General features: G+C 34.2%; 1 protein-coding gene across 1 annotated transcript in view; it reads left to right on the forward strand.

Annotated features, from left to right (window-relative positions):
- The window catches only part of Trpgamma (Transient receptor potential cation channel gamma), a 29,767-nt gene extending 8,721 nt beyond the window's left edge, over positions 1-21,046 (forward strand). Inside the window, exons 2-22 of the mRNA XM_070107600.1 lie at positions 410-449; positions 5,290-5,387; positions 6,781-7,031; positions 7,409-7,539; positions 8,200-8,437; positions 8,502-8,644; positions 9,677-9,866; positions 9,981-10,163; positions 10,228-10,339; positions 10,429-10,551; positions 10,617-10,912; positions 10,986-11,254; positions 11,328-11,444; positions 11,520-11,715; positions 12,320-12,514; positions 12,586-12,627; positions 12,701-12,881; positions 12,948-13,289; positions 13,996-14,325; positions 14,406-14,527; positions 16,146-21,046. Coding sequence (XP_069963701.1) covers positions 7,427-7,539; positions 8,200-8,437; positions 8,502-8,644; positions 9,677-9,866; positions 9,981-10,163; positions 10,228-10,339; positions 10,429-10,551; positions 10,617-10,912; positions 10,986-11,254; positions 11,328-11,444; positions 11,520-11,715; positions 12,320-12,514; positions 12,586-12,627; positions 12,701-12,881; positions 12,948-13,289; positions 13,996-14,325; positions 14,406-14,527; positions 16,146-16,397 — 3,444 coding nt within the window. The 5' untranslated portion in view covers positions 410-449; positions 5,290-5,387; positions 6,781-7,031; positions 7,409-7,426 and the 3' untranslated portion in view covers positions 16,398-21,046. The remainder of the gene's footprint in view (positions 1-409; positions 450-5,289; positions 5,388-6,780; positions 7,032-7,408; positions 7,540-8,199; positions 8,438-8,501; positions 8,645-9,676; positions 9,867-9,980; positions 10,164-10,227; positions 10,340-10,428; positions 10,552-10,616; positions 10,913-10,985; positions 11,255-11,327; positions 11,445-11,519; positions 11,716-12,319; positions 12,515-12,585; positions 12,628-12,700; positions 12,882-12,947; positions 13,290-13,995; positions 14,326-14,405; positions 14,528-16,145) is intronic.
- Positions 21,047-22,939: the final 1,893 nt, after the last annotated feature.

Raw genomic sequence — 22,939 nt, forward strand, 5'->3', positions numbered from 1 at the left:
CTGAATGGGTTATTTTAAAAAGAAAGTGTACGCCAGTAATCCTCGGACAATTGAGGAACTTAAGGTTAAAATTCGTGCCGTATCCGAAAACTCAGCAGTAAGCGCCAATTTTGTTGTGGACTGTGGACCGACTTCATTGGTCGCTTGTGGGGGTGGTTGCTAAAAATAGTCTTAATGAATGGTATGGGGTAAACATAAAAATATCTAAAATATTAAAAGCGATTGTTTTATCTCAAAGTTATTCAATTGTTTGGACAATTTAATATGATGAAAAAAAATTAAGTCTTTCTTTATGTTTTGCCCTGAGATATAACGCGTTCTCACTTCCTTCTATCAACTAATATCGTTTTGTTTGATTAATTTCTTTAGACAAGGCATATTTTATAACCAGTATTATTTTTTGTTTCAGTTGTCTAAATGGAACGATGTCAAAACCAACGAAGAAGGCGGTAAGTTATGATATTATTTTGTATTTATCTGATATATTACTGAATAATAAAAGAAGAAATGAACTTGTGGTTTGAGCGATATCGAATTTTAAGTAAAACTGGTTGATATAACGCCTATATTAATAAATAAATAAAAAAATAAATGATCAGCAGGACGAGCTGAGTCGATTTAGCCTGTCTGCCTATATATACGCGAACTAGTAACTCAGTTTTTGAGATATTGATCTGAAATTTTTCACATGTTCTCTTCCCCCGAAAAGCTGCTCATTTGTCGGTAGCGCTGATATCGAATCACTATAACAGATAGCTGCCATACAAACTAAACGATCAAAATTTAATTCTTGTATAGAAAACTTGTTTATATATAGCATATAGCTGACATTTAAACTGACCGAATCGAGAGAAATCGAGATAAAGATCTTCTATACCCTAGACAAGTGTAAAATATTACAAAATGATTTGAAATTAATATCTTTAAGTTTTGTCATTTTATTTCATTTTGACAGCTCCCGAGAGCAGTTGGAAGCTCTAACATTGATATCTAGTAATAATTGTTCAAAAAAAAACCATAACCTAACTATATATTATTACTATATATATTCTATAGAAATTTATAACATATATAATATGAGAGCGTATATATTACGCGGTTCCAACCGAATGGAGATCTCCCTTACACCATATAAATGTACAAAAGCAAAAAGCGCTTATTTAGAGGGGATCTATTGGAAATTCGGGATTCGCCAATTATGAAACAAATTACCCCTCTCAGACAAATAATATCTACTTCTGTTTCACTTTTTCAAATAAATTCGCTGGTATTTGTTTTAATTTTCAATAATTAAAATGAGTTGAAAAAGAAATTAAAATATTACTCATACGCCCCACCTGATCCAACACTATCGCATAGAATTAATTGATCGCAATCTGTGTGGCGCTGTTTACAGTTTAAAATTGTGCGAAAATCACGTACCAAATGAGTTATTATATTTGAATGGACAGACGCAAAGCCAATGAATTCAATGAAATCATCAACATTTGTGGATAAATCGTCAGGAATGCTAAAAAAAATCACTTCTGAAAGAAAATAATTTTTTTTTTAAATATCGCCTTGAATAGCAATAAAATTAAAAATAAACAACTTTGAGCTAACAAAGCTTTCGAACGGGAAAGAGTACAATATAAATATATAGAAAAAGAAAATGAAATTCTAAAGATGATAAAAGAAGAGAAGAAAGGAAAAAATGAAATGATGGAATTATATTGAATTTGTGCATATATAATATATGTACTTATATAAGTTTATGTGTGGCTGTGTGCTAATGAGCTACTTCGCTAAAACACGTAGCTTGAATTAATTCGCTTGCAAAGCCAGAAAGTATGCCAGAAAGCACGTGAAGACTTGGAGGGATTGCAGTTGCTTCATTGGCAAGTAGTGCATGTTTTCAGGTCAATCAATAACGCAAATATGCTATTACAAATCGGTGGCGTAAATCCATGCGCAGATATACATACACACACACACACACTAGTAACTGTTAGCATTCCTTTTGTGTACGAGCCACCACTTGTGTTTCTACTGCATTGTTCAACTCCTTTTTTTGTTTTTCACAACACACACACACAAACACTCACAATGAAATTATCGATCCAAGCCGCAACAAGGAGCTGGTCTTCCCTTCACACATACAAATATGCAATATATACCTTTTTTAATAATTTCATTCACCTAGCTGCCAACAAATCCAGCGACCGACAATCGCGCGACCTGCCTCAACCGTTCACCATGTGTCGGAGGTAACGGCACGGACGGCTAAAGAGGATTTGAACTCGGCTCGACACGATACGACCGATATCTCACTTGAAGGTGCTATACTCGTTGAGTTCAATGCACCCGTCAGTGGCCAGCAAAATAGTAAATTACTTATAAATATTGCACGAGATGGTTGCGTGCAAGCGTGTACTTCACCCTAGCTCATAGCTTTGGTAGGTTCAAAATGGGGTGGGTATAGGGACCGTAATTGCTAGGGTATTTGTAGCAGTTTATTCATAAAAAAAATATATTTAGTATTTTGACTGCAACTAATTACAGTTATTGGCAGCTATTTAATGCTGAAATATTCTCACTTTCACGAACATTTATTTTCATTTATTGCTATATTTAGTTGAACTGGAAGCATTCATTTATAATTTCCAAAGAGCAGCGACCCAATTTTCATTGAATATGCCAATATATACCATAAATATAAATGAGTGTGATGTGCACCCGAGTGGGATATGCTTACTAAACATTCATTATTAGCTTATCCTCAGAGCATCCTTTACCAACTAGTATAACATAAAAAGAAAAAAATTTACTTCGTCTACACCGAAGCTATAATACCATTCCAAGTGGTCCGATGTGGAAAATTTTTTGGGATATTATAACGGTGTCTTAGACAATATTCGATGTCACATTGTGTGAAGATATCTTGTCGAATAAAAATATTTTCTAACAAGCACTGGATTTTGATCGATCAGTTTGTATGGCAGCTAAATGCTATAGTGATCCGATATCGACGGTTCTAACAAATAACAAGCTTTTTGGTGTGAAAAGGATAAGTGCTAAATTTCACACACTAAAGCCATTCAAGAAACGTACTATGACACGCGAGCTCACAATCGACCCGAACCGCGAACTGATGATTTTGAGCAATGTTTGGAACTTTGTAATAAATACTGGATGAGATATGATTTCAACATTCACTCCAGACTTCTTTAACCTGTCTGAGTACGTTTTCTAGAAATCTGTAAAGTAAATCTCGATGTCGGCGATAATCTTCTCATTCAACTCAAATTTTTGCTCGGAGAGGCTTTTTCAAGCTTGAAAGTAAAAAGAAGTCGTTTGGGATTAAATCTGGAGTATACGGTGGATGGAGCTGCTGTTCTTACATCAATTTTATCTATTTGGCCGTGGTAACGAAGGAGATGTCAGCCGCTGCAAGGTCATGGTGTGAAAGCGCTTTTTTCCTTACCAAATATTTTTCTTTTTTTCTTATTTGTTAATAGTTCGGCTTAGATCCCGTTCGTTTTTTCCTTTTCCGCGATAGTATCGATATAGGTCCCACCTTAATAATCTCAGCCGTTATGGCCAATAGAACAGTATTCACCTTTTTCGAAGAAGGTTGCCCGGTTCTGTCCACTATGTCTACTGTTTCTTGGGCTCTGATATGTACCAGTGGATCCATGTTTCGTCGACAGCCTTGAAACGACATAAAAATCTGCGGATTGCACTTCAACAGAGTCAAAAACTGCTATAAAATGGTCTCACGTTTATGTCGAAACCGTCTAAAAATCTTGCGAATCGCGCTTCAAAAATTAGCCGAAACAGAGAAAATCAAAATTCGCTGAAGGCTCAGCCGAGCCTTATAACAAGTGTTGGCATGCTTGTATTGGTTCAAGACCTGGCCTATTTTAAAGGTGATGATGTGTTTAAATACGAAAATGTGGTTTTTTTTGTCAGTTCGCGACAATTTTGATTAGATGATTAATATTATTAATTCGAGGGAATAAGTAGCTGATAACAGTTGACAAGAATCCACCGTGGATACGACTCAAATCACTGAGAAGGTTATGTCGAAAATATATGAAGGAAAATATGAAGTGTGCGTGAGCGAAATTCTTTTTAGCCCCGGAGGTTGGACGAATTACAAGTATTACCTATTAATCTAGCAAATTCAACATTCTTAAAGAAAAATTGTCTCCCTCTCTTTTCCCTTTCTACTATTCCTTTTTAACTTAACGACAATCATTAATCTTCTTCAGCTTTTTGCTGCGTTCCAAAACACTCTTCCACACATGCACAAACACATATGTATAATTCGAATATTTTCCTCTTCTCTTTCCACATGTTCGTTACGAACGCATTAAAAAATATTAAAGTCAAAGGTCATTTTTGCATTGTGCCGCATTTATCGAGTAACCAACTCAATGCCATTTCAAATTAAATGCCAAAAACTGACACACTTTCCACACATAACGAACGGTAACACTACAAGAATGCAACAATTGACCCAGATTTTCAAACTTTCGCCATGTTGGGGTGCATTGACGATAGCGCAATGGCAAAACATAAACAATCCTTCTTACTCACACATGCATACTTACTCGTACACACATATACTTGCACAGATGGATTTCGGTATATGACCGTGTGGTTGTTGTTATTGACTATCGATGTGATAGGCAAATGCGCAAAGTACGAGTATGCATAGCGTCGTTTAGACCGTTAAACCTAGTATTTTGTGGGTTTTGTTGACAATTCTCTGACTATAGGCTTCCAATAAGACATAAGGACATATGCACTTACGTCTAAGGTAATTCAATACATAGTAATATTTTTTTTAATAATAAATTAATTAAAATTTATATTTACATAATTTTGTAGAATCAAAACAAATATGTTTTGCACAGAAATTCGTCAAGGTGACCCATGGTCATAGGCATAGTTCAAGCTGATTGAAGATTTGTGTCCTTGTTATCTAGTAGAGTTCTTGGTATTGTTTTCGCATTTGAGTGGTGTTATTACAATGTTGATATATCATACGAAAAGTGGCTTGTTTTGGTAGATTTTCAAAGTCAAATTATTATATTATTGTTTTTTAAATAATATTATATTAAGTATATTTAATAAATTATTTGTATTTTTTTTTTACTGCGAAGTTGTGTATGGATTATGTTTTTATTTATGGTCATGTTTTAATTCATTTAAATTTTTTGTTGTTCTTTTCAACTATCTTTTGAAACCTTTTTCCTGATTTAACCTCACTTTTTATTATTTTTATCATCTCCTTTCCAACAGATGTCTACAAAAGTGTTAAAATACAATCTGTCTATATCGACGAATATATAAGGTGTCTAACTTAAGCAGGCAGCTTTAAAACTTGTATAACTGATCTGGTAAAGTACTGAAATTATGCATGTCTTCCTAATCCTATATCATAAGCAGTGTCTTCTCTAACTTAATTTGTATGTATGACTAATAATTTTCAACGAAAATATCAGTACTTCATCTACTACTTTATATTTCGTTAAGGGGCCCTTTAAGTTAAAGAAAAAGTTAAAGTTTCTTTCGTGTAAATTTTATTATCATTATTTAATTTTCTTCGTAAGCCGTTACTAATTTTTTTGCTCATACTCCTCGCTTACTAGAGCTCCATCGTTGTCTCTTAAAACTTATCAATATTAAATTTTTATAATCCGAGATATTATCTTTACTATATGTATGAGTTGATAATCATTATTTGCTCTCTTATTCTCATAATTGCTTTGAAGAGAACACATTTCGTTTGCTCGAATGTCCGAAGTTTGAGACAATTCCATCTATCTTGGAGCTGTCGTTAACACTGAAAAAAGTCAGCCTTGAAATCCAACGAAGAATCTCACTTAGTAAAAAGTGCTACTTTGATGATTGATTTGATCACATATATGCTACTGATTTCAAAGAAACTTTACGAGAACTTTGAGATCGGGTTAAGGTCCACTAACCTATAGAACTCGGGCTGCCGAGTCAAACACTTATGGAACTAAATTTATTATAAATTGGAGTTATTGTTATGCAGTCGTTACTTCGTTTATAAATTTGTGCCGCCGTAGAAAAGTATTCCCATTTACTCATATACGAGGATAATCCGAGAAGTGCTTAGCCTAAAATTAAAAGGTTATTCTTTTCTTTACCAAAAGGACTACTTTTACTTCTACTATTCGAATGGACTCAATGATTCGGCATAATAGAGCCTTGTGACGGTTTTGCCATTCTCCAGATAGTAGATATAGATCACAGCTTGTGCATCACGGAAAACTGTGATCCGGCTAATAAGACAGTCCTTCTTCTTCGGATCAGGTTCGCTGGGTGACGTCCAATGTTTACACTGTTTCTTGGACTCTGGTGTATACTAGCTATTTTTTGGTACACGATTACGAAATCATCTAAGCGATCATTGATTTCACTGCGCGATTTTCCTTTCAAAAATAAAAATCGAATCAGCTACCATTTTCTTAATTTTAATTTTTCTAACCACACCCACTTTTACACGGGTTCAAAACTAAACTACGTACTTCATTTTCACAATTTAGACGGTAATTGTAATAAGTATATTAGGTATTTATCGGATCATCCTCGTCTTCCTTGAATCAAAAAAAAAAAATTGCTCTAGCACTTAAGCGAAAGGTTGTAATATTTGGTAGAATACTCATCTCTTTGATTTAGAAAAAATATAATATAAATAATATTATACGAAGCAATATATAGTAATTCATTTATATTAAATTTCCCATTAATTTTTATCCGCAGACGAAGGAAAAAAGCTGCATTTTGTGAGTCCGGCGCGTAGAAAATCAGTACTGGCGCCAATTTTGAATAAAATAAAGAATGGTACCGATGCACTGGATGCTGAGAAAAAGGGTAACGGTGGCATTGGTGGGCTCGGCGGTACAGGTGGCGGTGGTAGTGGGGGCAATAACGGGATTGGCGGCCTTTTGAGTAGTGGCACCAGTGATAACAGTCATGTGACCGTACAAATTGAACCGGCTAAAAAGGTCAAGGTGAGTGTGTGTGTGAATTTATTTATAAATATAAATATATGTATATGTATTGTACATATCTACGCACATACATAAGTATGTATGTATTATAGAAAATAAATAAGCACATGTGTCAAACAAGCGCCGAAGCACGTGCGAAATCGTGCTAAATGCAACATCAAACAAATGTCGAACATTAAAAATAAACAAACATGCACTCCCCACACACATACATATGTGTGTACATATTATATTTACCTATGTATTTATACATATATGTACTGTTATTTCCGTGTAAACATATGCGCTGGCATGTGGTTTGTTTTTAATAATTTCAAGCGCATTTGGCCTTGAGTTTATAAATTGAGTAACCATAAAATGATGGCAATATTTCACAGCGTCACAGCATACACGGCATGATGGAGGAGGAGAACATAGTGCGGCCACATCAGGAGATCCGTCAGTTAACCTTGGAGGAAAAGAAGTTTTTGCTGGCGGTAGAGCGCGGTGATATGGCAGGAACACGAAGGTAAATCGACTAATTCGTCATATAATCGAGTATATAACAAACAGTATAATGTATACATACTAACCATAGATGGCACATTAAGGTGAGCCAAAAAATAATAATATTGAGTTTATGGGTTGAAATGAACAAAAAAAATAGATTAAGGTTTTAAATAAATTTTGATTTTATATTATATATAATATTAAATTTTAAAAGCTTTTAAATATACGAATTTTTGAATGAAGCTACGTCATCTCATGGCAAACCACACGAATATAGTTATACCGAAATTCATTAGGACGATAAATAAAATAATAATTATATGTTGAATTTTTTCACTTTTCAAAGCTTTAAAATATACAAATTTTTGAATTGAAAAAATTTCCCTGAGGAAACTGCACGTCCTTCTTTCCCTGAGAAAAGTTGTTTAGAAAATTTTATACTTTACAAATGTCCGCAATGTAAATTTTTTATTCAAAAGTTATGGTAGTTTTAATAAAAAATAACCATCACCTTTAAAATTTAAGCTAAAAATTCTGCCTTGTAGGGATATTTCTTTCAGCAAAAAGTTTAATTTCAACCCATTAAAGTGCTATGTTTTTTTCTGGCTTACCCTAATGTACATATATACATACACATTTATTTTACGAAAACTCTTATGTACACTTTTTCGGCCTTTAGAATGCTACAAAAAGCGCAGGATACCGACTATATCAATGTGAATTGTGTCGATCCTTTGGGACGCACTGCCCTACTCATGGCTATCGATAACGAAAATTTGGAAATGGTCGAATTGCTCATCAGTTATAATGTTGATACGAAGGATGCGCTTTTGCACTCCATTTCAGAGGAGTTTGTGGAGGCTGTGGAGGTGCTTTTGGATCATGAAAATGTCAGCTTTCATACGGAGGGTAACCATGTAAGTTCTTTTGTGATAATTGAAGAGCTATAAATATTAAAAGACTCACAATATCTGCTTGTAGAGCTGGGAATCTCAATCGGAGGATACTTCAACATTTACTCCAGATATAACGCCACTTATTCTGGCCGCACATCGTGATAACTATGAGATAATCAAAATTTTACTAGATCGCGGAGCTGTACTGCCAATGCCGCATGACGTAAGGTGTGTATAATATACTTATTAATCTTATAGAATATGGACCGAAAGTCTCTTTATTTTTCAAACGAAGTTAACGAACTAGTTAAAAGTGGTAACGTTTTTTATTTATTTTGAAAATGCATAAACTACTATTTTTTTTAAATTGCATTCTTTATCACTCATATGTAATCTTTCATGAATTAACGTTGATATTGACCTTGCTGCAAAACTTCCTTTGATATATGCTTGGAGTATAAAATTACCTGTGCGTAAACGGTGATATGAGATTAAGTTAAAACTCTCTATAGTTATCACCGGTAGGGTAAAAGCTTTCAAATCTATACACCAGCTTAAGCCGAACCTGAAAAACTGAAAAAGTTGTCGGACTACCGAAACCTGGCAACTTCTCTATCTTCAATTTAAATCATGTTACTGTCGAGACGGTAACGATTTTCACTCTCACCATAAGGTCTAAAATCATATATTTACCTTTCCTACACCTTCTGTTCTAAGTAGTCCAGACGTCCCTTTTTTATTAAAGAAACGGTCGATTCCAACATCTAAGCCGAAGATAATAAGATATCGCGGGTTAACCACAAAAAACAGCCCGCATCACTTCCACAGCAAACCTCTCAAACTGGGCGACGGCACTTTGGTGTAGGACAAAGAACGGTGTTGGCAATTTTCATAGCAATAGGCTGCTCGGTCATTAACCATCCAGATGAAGAAGCTTCGGACAACTGAAGAATGCACTTCGGAGTTTGGCAGGATACTACTCATGGTATTATCACCAACACATATTCTACTCATCGAGGCTTGCATGACTCCATATAAGGAGAATGACTATTATCTAAGCAATATCTTGCTTGAGGCAAAACTGCAACCTAGGAATATCGCGAGAGCTTCTCGAATGTGTCATAGTATTACATTTCCCAATTTCTGTAGCTTCATTGAAATTGCTCATTTCTTACATTGTTCTTAAAGCTGTTGAGAATTATAGATAATTTAAATAAAATGCCAAATAATAATACGTTGGAAAAACCAAATACCTTACAGATGCGGCTGCGACGAATGTGTTCAATCACGCCAAGAGGATTCACTGCGACATTCACGTTCACGCATTAACGCTTATCGTTCGCTGGCCAGTCCCAGTCTTATAGCATTGTCATCGAAGGATCCTATTTTAACTGCATTTGAATTGTCATGGGAATTGAGACGTTTAAGTTTCCTCGAACACGAATTTAAGGTAAATACTTCAGTAGACGAAAAATATATGAGCTTAACACTTAACACCAAATACAGAGGCAAACTTCTGTAAGCATCTTTTTGAAGCAAAGTTCATGCCTCTTTGTTTTTTCAGAATGAATATCAGGAATTGCGCAAACAATGTCAAGACTTTGCCACCGCTTTGCTTGATCACACACGCACCTCACACGAATTGGAAATCCTACTAAATCATGATCCCACCGGGCCAATCTATGAACATGGCGAGCGTATGCATTTAAACCGCTTGAAATTGGCAATCAAATTGCGACAGAAAAAGGTGCGTATTGACAATTTTACTTACTTTTTATGCTTTACTTAATATTATTAAATGTATGGTGTAGTTTGTGGCACACTCCAATGTGCAACAGCTCTTAGCGAGCATTTGGTACGAGGGTCTGCCGGGATTTCGACGCAAAAATATGGCACTGCAGGCATTGGATATTATAAGAATCGGTATATATAATATTTTCTATTATATTTCATTGTTGATTCAACAGTTCTGAACCCCGTAATTTTTACATCACCCTCTTAAATCATTGCAGGCATAATGTTTCCGATTTTCTCATTGGCTTACATCTTGGCACCATATTCTAGTATTGGACAGACAATGCGCAAACCATTTATAAAATTTATATGCCATAGTGCCTCTTACTTTACATTTCTATGTAAGTACCATCGAATAAAGAAAGCCTAATATTTTAAAGAACCCTGTACTTCCATGTAATAACAGTTCTACTGATGCTCGCCTCACAGCGCATTGAGACTTTTATTGGTGGCTGGTTTTGGAGTGATTCGAAGAACATAATCGCCGAGGTGGAAGAAGTGCCGACAAAGCGTGGCGCAAAACCGACTTTTATCGAGTGGCTAATACTGGCGTGGGTTTCAGGGCTCATTTGGAGCGAAGTGAAGCAGCTGTGGGATGTTGGTCTACAAGAGTATCTCAACGATATGTGGAATGTTATCGATTTCGTAACGAATTCACTTTATGTAGCCACAGTTGCATTACGTGTGGTGTCTTTCTTTCAGGTTGTTTGACTTTACTTTCTATTTGCGTTTAATTTCTTATAAATTATGCATGTTTACACTCCCGCTCTCACAGGTGCAAAAAGAAATGATCACTAATCCGAATGCCACTGATTTGCCGCGTGAGCGTTGGGACACCTGGGATCCAATGCTCATCTCGGAAGGCCTCTTTAGTGCGGCAAACATTTTCAGTAGCCTCAAATTGGTATACATCTTTTCGGTGAATCCACATTTGGGACCACTGCAAGTGTCCCTGTCGCGTATGGTTATGGATATCATGAAGTTTTTCTTTTTGTACGTGCTCGTTTTATTCGCCTTTGGCAGTGGCTTAAATCAGCTGTTGTGGTAAGTGTACGGCTAAAGCGTAGCAAAATAATCCACATTTATTATCATACAATAACAACATTGTTATTTACAGGTATTATGCCGATTTGGAGAAGAAACGTTGTCCAGAAGTGTCCCCCTCAAATGTGCTCATCACCATGAACGGCACCACGGATCCAAACGCTTGCATTGTTTGGCGTCGATTTTCAAAGTATATAGAATGTGGAATTCGAAAATGATTCTTAGTAAAGTAATTCTATATCATAATTCTTGTATGAATTTACAGCCTGTTCGAGACCACTCAGACCCTCTTCTGGGCAGTTTTTGGTTTGATCGATTTGGATAGCTTTGAGTTGGATGGTATTAAGATTTTCACGCGCTTTTGGGGCATGCTAATGTTCGGCACATATTCGGTTATAAACATAGTTGTGCTGCTAAATTTGCTCATCGCAATGATGAATCATTCGTATCAACTAATCTCGGTAAGCTTTTTGGAGGTTTGCTTATAAAATCTGTAACCAAGAAACAAACTATGGACAATTATATATTTAAGTAATAGAAAGTCACGTGCGGCGGCATCGATTTGGGCATGTACGTCCGTCTGTCTGTATATACCCGAACTAGTCCCTCAGTTCGATCCAAAATTTTGCACACGTTCTTTTCTTCTCTATAAATCGCTCATTTGTCGGAACCGCCGATATCGGTCCACTATATCATATAACTGTAACACAAACTGAACGATTGCAATCAAGTCCTTGTATGGGAAACTTTTTTCATTTGTAGAGATATCACGAATTTTGGTAATATAATTTTTCAAAGCAACGGTACAACCTCCGAAGAACGGTCAGAACGATCGGAATCAAGTCTTTGTATGGGAAACTTTTTCATTTAAATATTTGTTTTTTCCAAAATAACGGTACAATTACCGAAGAAATCGGACCACTATAGCAAATAGCTGCCATACAAACTGAAAGATCAAAATCAAGTTCTTGTATGGAATCTTTTGTATTTGTTTAGGGAATTATAGCTTCGGTGCACCCAAAGTTAACGTTTTTTCTTATGCATAATTTCTTTCACACCTTTTAGGAGCGCGCTGATGTCGAATGGAAATTTGCGCGTTCTAAATTATGGATAAGTTATTTCGAGGAAGGTGGTACCTGTCCACCGCCATTTAATATTATACCGACACCGAAATCTATATGGTATGTGTTCAAGTGGGCGCGTAGAGTATTCTGCAGTGGATCGTCGGCGGCCAGACGAGAGCATCTGAAGACAATAAGAGTAAGCACAAAATAAAGACTATGAATAAATATATTGATATTGAAAAAATTACCATTTCTCTACTTTATTAGCGCAAAGCTCAACAGGCGAGTGATCGCGATTTCAAATATCAGGTATTTTCTCAAAAAAAGGCTATAATACTATAGAATATAGTATTTATTTAATACCTCCACTAAATTCTTCCAGCAAATAATGCGTAATTTGGTGCGTCGTTATGTGACTGTGGAGCAACGCAAAGCCGAGTCACAGGGTGTCACCGAAGATGATGTGAACGAAATTAAGCAGGATATATCTGCATTCCGTTGTGAATTGGTGGAGATATTGAAGAATAGCGGCATGGATACAAATGTGACAGCAGGACAAGGCGGTAGGTGGTGGCTTACAAAATTTATAGTCTTGTAATACCTGCATTTCGTTCTTCTGCTCCCTACAGGTGGTGGCGGCAAGAAAAATCGCCAAAAGGAGCGGCGTCTTATGAAAGGCTTCAACATTGCTCCACCCGGTTCGACAGGTTCGCTAGCGCCGGTTGCCGAATTTTCCACCTCGTTAGACAATTTCGACTCACAACACGAAATACTCAGCTCTACGCTCTCGAATCTTTTCAATTCAAATTTTATACAGAAGAATCAACAGAATGGTCATACGAGCGGCAAGGAATCACCTACAAATGGCGCTACTACAACAACAACAACTACAATACAAACAACAACAAAATACAATAAATCAGCATTGAAGCCGCACAACAAACGCATTGCGGGTCACAAAAAGCGCTGGGGTGAGCTAAAATTGAACATTCAGACTTATAAAAATATTTGTATTCAGACAGTAGACAAGTTACTTAAATTAATAGCTCTAAGGCAAACTCAACCGTTTGGGTTTGCAATTTTTTTATTATATTATTATTCTGAAAGTGCTGACTTAGTAAAAGAACAATTTTAATTTTGGACCAAGCTGGTCTTTTTCTCAACCAATGTTTATCTAATGGTTAAAGCGGAATAAGTAAGCTACTAGAGATCAGTATAAGGCTTTTTCCATAGGAGGGATTTACATTTTTCTAACAGGTCACATATCTGATTGTCCACCAATTATGCTGCGTTCCATAACCACCTGCGGTCTTATATGAATTGACTAGCCTATCTTCTGGGATAAAATCTCAGCTCCGGAAGCCGCATATCTGTTCGTTACTGCTTTGAGAAAGGCTTCGTTAAATTACTATTGTTGTTGTTGATTTAGCAAAAATATATTTTCAAATTAATTGTGGGTTATGTCATTGAATGAAAATGTTTTGCCATATATAAATCCAGTGCTATTCTGTACATAAACTCGAATGTCGAGGTAACAACAGACTCCGTTCAGCAAAACTCTGCTTTGAGGTGGTTGTGTTTTTTTTTATCTACACCCTACACCATTTTACCTACACCCTATGATAAATAATACTAAAGTTTTAATAACATAACCAATTTTTCTCTTGCAATTCTCAGGCACACTAATCGAGGCCGCTAAGGTGGGAAATGTCTCGAAAATGTTGGGACGCTCAAAATCTGAAGATTCGGTCTGCAATTCTTCTGCCAACTCATCGCCAGTTCATGGTCAAGTGCATGTCACATACGCGCAGAACTCCGCACAGCATTACATACCCAATGGTGAACCGACTGCTGGCAATCGTCATGTCAACAACCACACACCAACACACAATCCACTGCATGCCGGCACATTTATGAAGGAGCACAGCAGCAGCTTGAATAGCGGTAGCGGTAACAGTGTCAGTAGCAACGGGGGCGGCGCATCACACTTCTTTCATACAACAACCGGTAAGTATATAGCAAGACCCATTAATATTATTAATATTAAAAATGCAATAAATTTTATTTAAATTTAATTAAATCAACAGGCCTAACTGCCATAGCCGCTTTGAAAAAGAAACGCAAGAAGTTCTCATCAAGCAAAAATATTTGCCCCGTTAACGAATCCATGTCCACTGCCAATGGAGCCGAGGCAGCATTGAACGACAAGGTTTTGTATATTTCTACTAGATAGTATTGGAGCAACTGTACTCGTATAACCAAACGAACGAACCGAACGAAAGCAGCACATAAAGTCGTATGTGCCTATAGTGTTGTTAATTTACCTAGTTGACTTTATTTGTAGTTGCAAAGGGGCGGACAGCAATCATTATTTACTAATTCATAAACTAATAGAGTTTCGAAACTATTATTTATTATTTTGCTAAATTTGTTATTTTCTGAGTGAAACAAGGAATTACTTTTTTATGGCCACAAATTTGGTTAGACAATTAAACAAGTTACAAATATACTAGCAGAGAATGTAGTTATGAAATCTGCATTCTCTAGTAGATATATAATCTACATTCTCTGATAATAGCCTAAAGAATGCCGAAAATTGTTCGAAAGACTTCTTCTTAAACGCGTTAGAAGCTGTCAACCAGATAAAGTAAGGTTAGGTTCTTAAATAAACTGAACAGAGTGTATTAAGTTTACCACGACGTTTGTAACACCCAGAAGGAAACGTGGGAGGCCCTATGAAGTATAAATATATAAATGATCATGCTGAGCTGAGACGATTTCTAGACGAACTAGTTCCTCAGTTTTTTATATATCGATCTGAAATTTTTCACACGTTCTTTTCTTCCCAAGAAGCTACTCATTTGTTGGAAGCGCTGATCTCGGACTTACCTGCAAGAAATTTGGCATCGATTATTGTTTAAGGCGACGCAAAAATCTCTAAAAAGATTGTTCAGGTCGGGCAACTATAATATAATATATAGTTTTCAATAAACTGACCCAAAAAAAAAAAACAAAATAAAGATCTTTTTATACACTTTTATGATATAAAAAATGTACATGTGCCAAATTATACGAGTTTTGTTGCTTTTTTTTCTTAACAGACGGTATTCTTCCAATATTCTGTAAGTGGGTTCCATTCAAGCAAATCTTATCTACTTTGCTTACAGAAAATTTCTTGTCAGAGCTTTTTCTTCTCCTGTTTGCGAAATGTTACTTGAAAAATGGAGGCTAATACAAGTTTTAAGCCGCCTCAAACATTTTGAGGAGATTCACTAACACCCGTAAATCGGCGAAAATTATTAGGGAAAAATTCTTTTCGACGTAGATTTTTGTCTAGCAATCGAGGTTAAGTAGTAGACTTCTAAGTATATTTTTGACAATTTTATGCATCTCATTAAATTCATCAACAGTTTAAAGGCAGCTTAAAAGATTAAAGCTTCTTATTTTTTTAAATATAAAATAATAACTATATTTTTTATTCAACAAACTCAGAAAATAAATAATTTTTTTGACGGCTACCACAAAAATGTGTAATGATTGCCGCCCCAGTTAGAAGTATAGCATATATAGACTTTTTTTGTTAAATGTTTCAAATTGATAACATATGTATATATTTTTGTTTTCTAAATTATGGTAGATATATATTATAAATACATTTGTTAAAAATCGTATACTAATTTTAATCGACAGACCAACGTTATTCCTACAATTGGCGCAGGCTATTTCTTTATCATAATTACTACTAAACATTTGTATATTTATAATAATTTATACTAATAAATTAATACGAATTTTTCTCTTTTTCTATACTTCTGCACATTCTTCAGTCGCTTAAACGTGTCTCCAGCTATCCAGCATCTCATACCGATGGTGTCACGCCAGGTGGCAAAGATTCCATGATCATCGCCAAACCGCGTCGTCATGAACAGACACAAAGTCAACATGACTCTGTCGAAACGTCGACGGAATTTACACTCTCCTCCAGTGAGGCACATCATTTGGATCCATCCAATACATCCGTCAATTCACGTGAACCCCTAATAAGTGGCAGTTATGCATCGACTAGTATAATGGGTTAAGCATATATGTGTATACATGTTAAACCCCATCAAAATGTTGTATCTATGGTATAACGGTACATAATTAAGCAAAATGAATTATTAAACGAAAACAGTATAGAAATTGATCTCATTTGAGAAATAACCGACATAGCGGTTCTTATCTAATCATTCATACATGCACACATACATACATATCAAATATGGTTAAGCACATACGCATTTATAACTCACTCACTCACAAATCTACGCACATTCAACTCGTTAAACATATCACAATCACCACTAAACCGAAGCTCAAGCAATCAGCGCAACTTCAGTCACACTAATGCAGCAATCACAAAGTAGCTAGAGTAACTTCAAATGGATAACTAACACTTTTATTAAATAAGGTGAGCTACGCATATTTCTTACTCACTCGTACAAGGGTAATATTTGTGTTATTATTATATCTACTTAATAATTTAGAACTAACTAAAGGCAGAGGAAGTATTCCTCAAGTTTTTCAGTTAACCCTTAAGTAGCATACCTAGTGTGACAGGCTAAAGAAAATCGATTTTTGAGAATTAAAAAACAAACTCTTGTATCCAATATTTTAAGATTTAAAGGCTATATTTATAATTTAAAAAAAAATTTCAAATTTTGAAGAAAAAAAATATTTTTAGGATTACCTGCGATTTGCCACGTATAGAAAATACTGTCCGTACAATGACCTATGGTCGAAAAAAATATTGAAAAAATGGAAAGTTTTGAAAAAAGTTGAATTTTACCCAAAATTTTGATCGTTTTTGATCTTGTGGTCATTGTATGGAGAACTATATGTCTTTGTACATAAATGCAGAAAAAATTCAATAGTGATTTAATCATTTGTCTCTGTTTAATCACTGCAGCAATTTCGAAAAATGCTGTTTCGAGAAAATCGCGTTTAAAGATTAACTGATGGAGCTGATTGAACTAAGCGGCGCCTGTAACTTAAAAATTCTTTTAACATTTTAGTATGGCATTTTGAAAGGAAAATAGAATCGAAATATGCAAAAAATAAAAAATTAATTTTTTCAAAATTTCACACTAGTTGTGTTCCTTGCATTTGTAAGAAAGCCTTATGAAATCACTAGGTGATGCCTGTTGTACATGACCTCTACGAATATAGGCAATGACACGTTCTTCAAAAATGGAGCTTGTAGTTCTTAATTTTTTTTTGAAGAGGTTTTTTGTATGATCTTATATAATTCCGGCTCATTTTGAATATATAGACACCTATTTCTCGGTAATATACTGGGTTTCTATTAAATATAATTGTTTTCTCCATCGAATTAGTGAGCTCGGAGTATCAATAATCAAGTAGTAAATTAATTCTATCATTATTTATCTTGGCAACTCCTTCAAATAAAATTCGTTAATGCAAGCCATTGAGGGAATATTGGTGCTAGCCCTTAATAGTTTTCGATACCTCTCATAAATGCTAATTTTGAAAAGATTGCGTTGCCTTCTTTGTTGGTGAGATATCTTTTTTCCACGAAAAAAAATTTTTATAACTATATATAGTTATATAAATATCAATACTTCGAGATACTCAGCTGGGACTTTTGTATCTCAATTGTACCGCAAAATGGTAATTGAAATTGTTGCGTTAAAATATTTGGATCATAAAGGTGAAGATGTGATGCTTTTAGCTTTATAGCAGATTAATCTTTTCTCTCTTCACTGAGCCAGCCAAAGCAGGGTCCTCTTGCAATTTATGTTATTGAGAATAGCGCTGCAAGAAAATATAAAATTCCAAAACTGATATAATACCGAAAATAAAAACCTCTCGTTAAGAAAATCCGGCTTTAGTGACAATGTTGATTATTTCTGGTTAGTCAAATGATCTTATTAGAATCGATCATATCCAATAATGGCATTTTGTCTAGGACTGTCCAGAAGCTGTTTAAGACTAGAATTTGTCTTTTCGTCAGCTAAGACATAAATAATTTCACATTTATCAATTTAATTCCTTTCACTATTCCGCAACAAGTCAGAAATTTACCGATAAAACAAATTATTATACAAAATTTTAGGCAAAATAAGCCATTTTGTAGAATTAAAATTCCTTTTCACCATTAGTCTGTCATTATGACGTCATTTAGTTAAAATTTTAGTGTACCAAGTGATTATAAAGCATGCAATAATTTTTTTCCAACAGAAGTCAATCTTTTATCATCAATAACTATGCTAAAAACCGTCTTCGAAGAACCGATTAACTTTCTGGAGTAGCTTATATATAGAAGTATAGGGGTCACTAACTAAAAAACATTAAATTGTTCGTATATTTAAGCAAGTTTATTATTCTGCAGGTTATATTCTTGTAATTCACACGAAACTCCTTATTCATCACTATTTACTATCATCTCCAACTAAAGTAGATTGATTTTGATTCAAATCTCACAAAAAAAAAAATAATTTTTTACAAATAAAATACAAAAAAAAATATGTAGAAGTTCCGTTAGATAAAATAATAAATTTTTAACGCCACATACATATTTGTAAATGTTATTTCTTTAGAAATGCATTTAAACGTACTATTCTGGTCAACAGTGCGTATGCGTAACACCAGCTAATAAATGGAAAAAAATCAGCAAATTCCAGCTTTATTTTAGTATAGATTAAACTATACAAATTATTTTACTTTATTTTTCAAATTCTTAAAATAAATCTGCTAAAATACAAAATTCCATTATGAACAGCTCCACCTCTTATAACAGCACCTCTAACACTGAAGTCTGCATTTCCACTGCCCACCAAAACTGCACGCATACAAAATCATTATAATGTTGTTAGTGTTAAACGCCTGCACGAAATCACAATCATAATCAGCAAATGATACATAATCGTACTTGCATACATACATACAAACATAATCAAGCATAAATTGGAAAACTACTCATATCAATGTTAAAAGTTGCCTTAGATTGAAATTTTTTATAAAATAATTATAAACAAGTAAGTTTTGGATGAACATTTATGGAAAACAAATAAATATAAACATAATTTAATAATAATTAATATAACGCAATATTAAAATTCAAAGCGAATACAGCATTTAGTCGCAAAACAACTTAGTGAATAAAAAAATAGCAAAAAAGTAGTAGAAAATTGTAGCAAAATATGTTATAAATATTATTTCATAAAATTAGTTTTATTATAGATTATAGAAACGAATTAAATATTATCAATATAACGCGACAGAAAAAAAAATTTATACAAATTTAAAGCTCTAAGCATATTCGAATTCAGTTGTTGCTTGAAAATTGTTTTCAGCTATGGACAAATAAATTTTGTTGTAATTTCGATTTTTGTAGAGAATGCTAAATTCTGCATACGCAGTTTTACCATTTGATGAAATCTAAAATATTTGTGTTAAATATCAAAGAGAAGGTATATTTTCTCGGTGACAGTGTAATTAATTATTAAATAAAAATATAAGTTGCAATAAAAGCGGTACACTAAATTTCATATGGAATGTCATGAGTTTAATTTTAATAAAATACTTAGTAACAATTTCATACCCCAAAATAGCAGCGGGTAGTTTTGTATAAACACCCAGAAACATTAATGTATTGTCTGCTTTACTCACAGTCTTGTTGTTAATTAAGACAGTGGCTCCCAAAAAAATTCACATTAAGTGCGCGACAATTTTCTGAAACTCTTTTTAATTAAGAGAGGGTTTCCCAAACAATTTCGATTAAGTGCGCAACATACTTACAGATTTTTTTTTTTAATAAAAACAGTGATTCCCAAACAATTTTAAGCAATTAAATGTACGACAAGCTTTCAGAAACTTTATTTTGAATTAAGCCAGTGGCACCCAAAAAAATTAAGATTAAGTGCGCGAAAAACTTTCAGAGACTTTTTCATCCGGCCTAGGGCTTTACATAATCCCAGAATTATTAAAATGACAATAACAATTTCACTTCTTATTGGAGGTGTTAGTGTTATTCATCAAAGAAAATTAAGTAACTACAGTTATTGTTCATCTATATTATTTTCGAAAACCAAATTAACTTATAAAAATCCCAACCATGATAAAATAAGGGTACAAAACGCAGATCAGAGTGGCAATGATGTCAGATACTTACCCTAGTAAAAAACGTTGAACTCTTATCTTTTATCGACTTTAAGTGCATATTAAATTTTAAAATTTTGGACATAATTTGGAAAACGAAATCGTTAGAATTTTTTTCAGATACCGTTTGCAATCCTAAATTTTTTTCATGCGGTTATACCTTTTTATTGAAATTATATCTAGTGGTGGCAAATTGGCGCATTGTACGAAGTTATACATCGACAAATCGATTGTTCTTTCTACTAATATTAACTCTCACAAATGTGTACCGCGTAAAGAAATAAACAAAAATAGTAGAAAATGTGGTTTGAATAAATATACTGAATACCAAAGCTATGTAGTTTAAATACAAAAAAAAAAATAAAATAAAATATATACATATACATAACTACATACATACATACTCGTATGTATGTATACTATTGTTGCAAGCCGAGAAAGCACAAATGGTAAATTAGTAAAGAATACAAAATAATAACTAATGTATGACAAAAATTGTTATTTGCACACAAAACAAATAAAATTACAACAAATTAATAAAAATATGGAAAATGATGTATTTAATGTATATTTGTTAGATTTTTTTTTTCCATTGAGAATATATTTTTAATTTTATTTATTTTTTGCTTTTTCACAGTGAAAAAAATTTATTAAATTTTATTTTTTTTTTAGTTTTTTCAACTTAATTGGCATTTTGAAAAAATTGGAAAATACTATTTTTGAAGATGGGTTGCTGTACAACAGGTGAGTGAATTTAATTCTGAATCTTTAAATTTGTTTAATATCGTATTCATATGTCACAAGACCCAATAATTAAATAGATATAAAGTTATATACATATATAAATAATCATGATGACGAGACACGTTGAAATACGGGTGTCTGTCTGTCCGGCCGTCTGTCTGTGCAAGCAATAACTTGAGTAAAAATTGAAATATCTTGATAAATCTTGCTAAATACATATGTTTCTAGGCACCCAGGAAGGAGAGGTTGGTATTGAACATGGGCGTAATCGGAATACTGCCACACCCTGAAAACGCTATTAAACGATAGCATATAAAGTGCCAGAATCAGATAGAAAATTGTTATTTAGTACAGAGGATCGCAGTAGCGAGGGGCAACTGTGGTTGGAAAAAATTTTTCAAAGCGGCCGTGGCCTCGCCCCCTAAGTGATTAAATGTACATATCTCTCAAACCACTGAACCTAGCTCAATCAAACTTGTTGAAAAGAATTCAATTTAGCTCTTCTTTATACACTGCGAAAATGGGTAAATCACGGGTAATCAGATAATAAGTACTCCCACTCGCCATATAAAGGTTATGTTGAAAGCTACTAAAAGTGCGATAACTCACTGAATAAATGCGCCCGACTCAAGCATTAAATTGCACAGACAGGATGGTAGAGTAGGGCTTAATATCAGGCGGTGTAAAAGGTATACAATGGGTGTGGCATCGCCCACCTTTAGGTGAAATCCTATATCTCAGAAACTGCTTGACCGATTGCCACCAAAGTTGGTGTGGGAGGTTACCCACACATTCGTCATACACTGTGAAAATGGGCTAAATCGGATGGCAACCACGCCCACTTTCCATATAAGAAACTCCATCGGATTCTTTCACTTTAGAGTACACAAATCAAACATCAATTAAATTATCATAATTAAACTTTGCACAAATACTGCCAGCAAGGTATTTTATCTTATGCTCTAAAATTGTCTAAATCGGATTATAACTTTTCAAAGACCCTGACTCAAAATATGTGGATCCAAGTGTTTACGGCAGATTTTTTACTAAACATGTCGGTCAATCTGTGAGGTCTAGTATTGCCGAGAATATTTTTGTGATGCCAAAAATAGTTAAATGGAGTCAATAGTTCCCTTAGCCACCATGTATCTAATATAAATATTTTCGAACTTCCGATTGGTTTTATATCTCATATATCTGTCAATATGTAAGAAATCTCAATAAAATTCAGAAAGATTCTGCTTCTAATAACAATGTATTCTCTTGCCTAAAATGCAGAAAGTCAGCGTAATACTTCTCCTAGTTCAATATAAGATTTTGCCAACACCTCAGAGTATTTTGCAAGTTCCGAGAGTATAAAATGTTTGATTACACCCGAACTTAGCGCTTCAATACTTATTTTATGATAAAATAGCTACTGAAATTAGAGAAATCTTGACAACCGTCTTTGAAAACACAGTTTTGAGAAAAACGCGTTTAAAGTTTTAAGTGATTATATAGCTAACCTCGATTATTGGTATTAACTTAAGGCTTTAGGACAATATTCTAGAGATGTTATAGAAATAAAGAAGACAATATTTTTTTGTTTTGTTTGAAGCCGTGAAACCCATGTAACCCCTTAAAGTATTTTTTTATTGAAAATATTTGCTGAGCTGCTAGCTACTTAGTGTCAGCAAGGGTGTAGCGGTGTTGCGCGAGAATTATGCTGGCGTCTGAA

Source organism: Bactrocera oleae, chromosome 3 (genome assembly GCF_042242935.1).
Source record: "Bactrocera oleae isolate idBacOlea1 chromosome 3, idBacOlea1, whole genome shotgun sequence".
Lineage (NCBI taxonomy): Eukaryota > Metazoa > Arthropoda > Insecta > Diptera > Tephritidae > Bactrocera > Bactrocera oleae.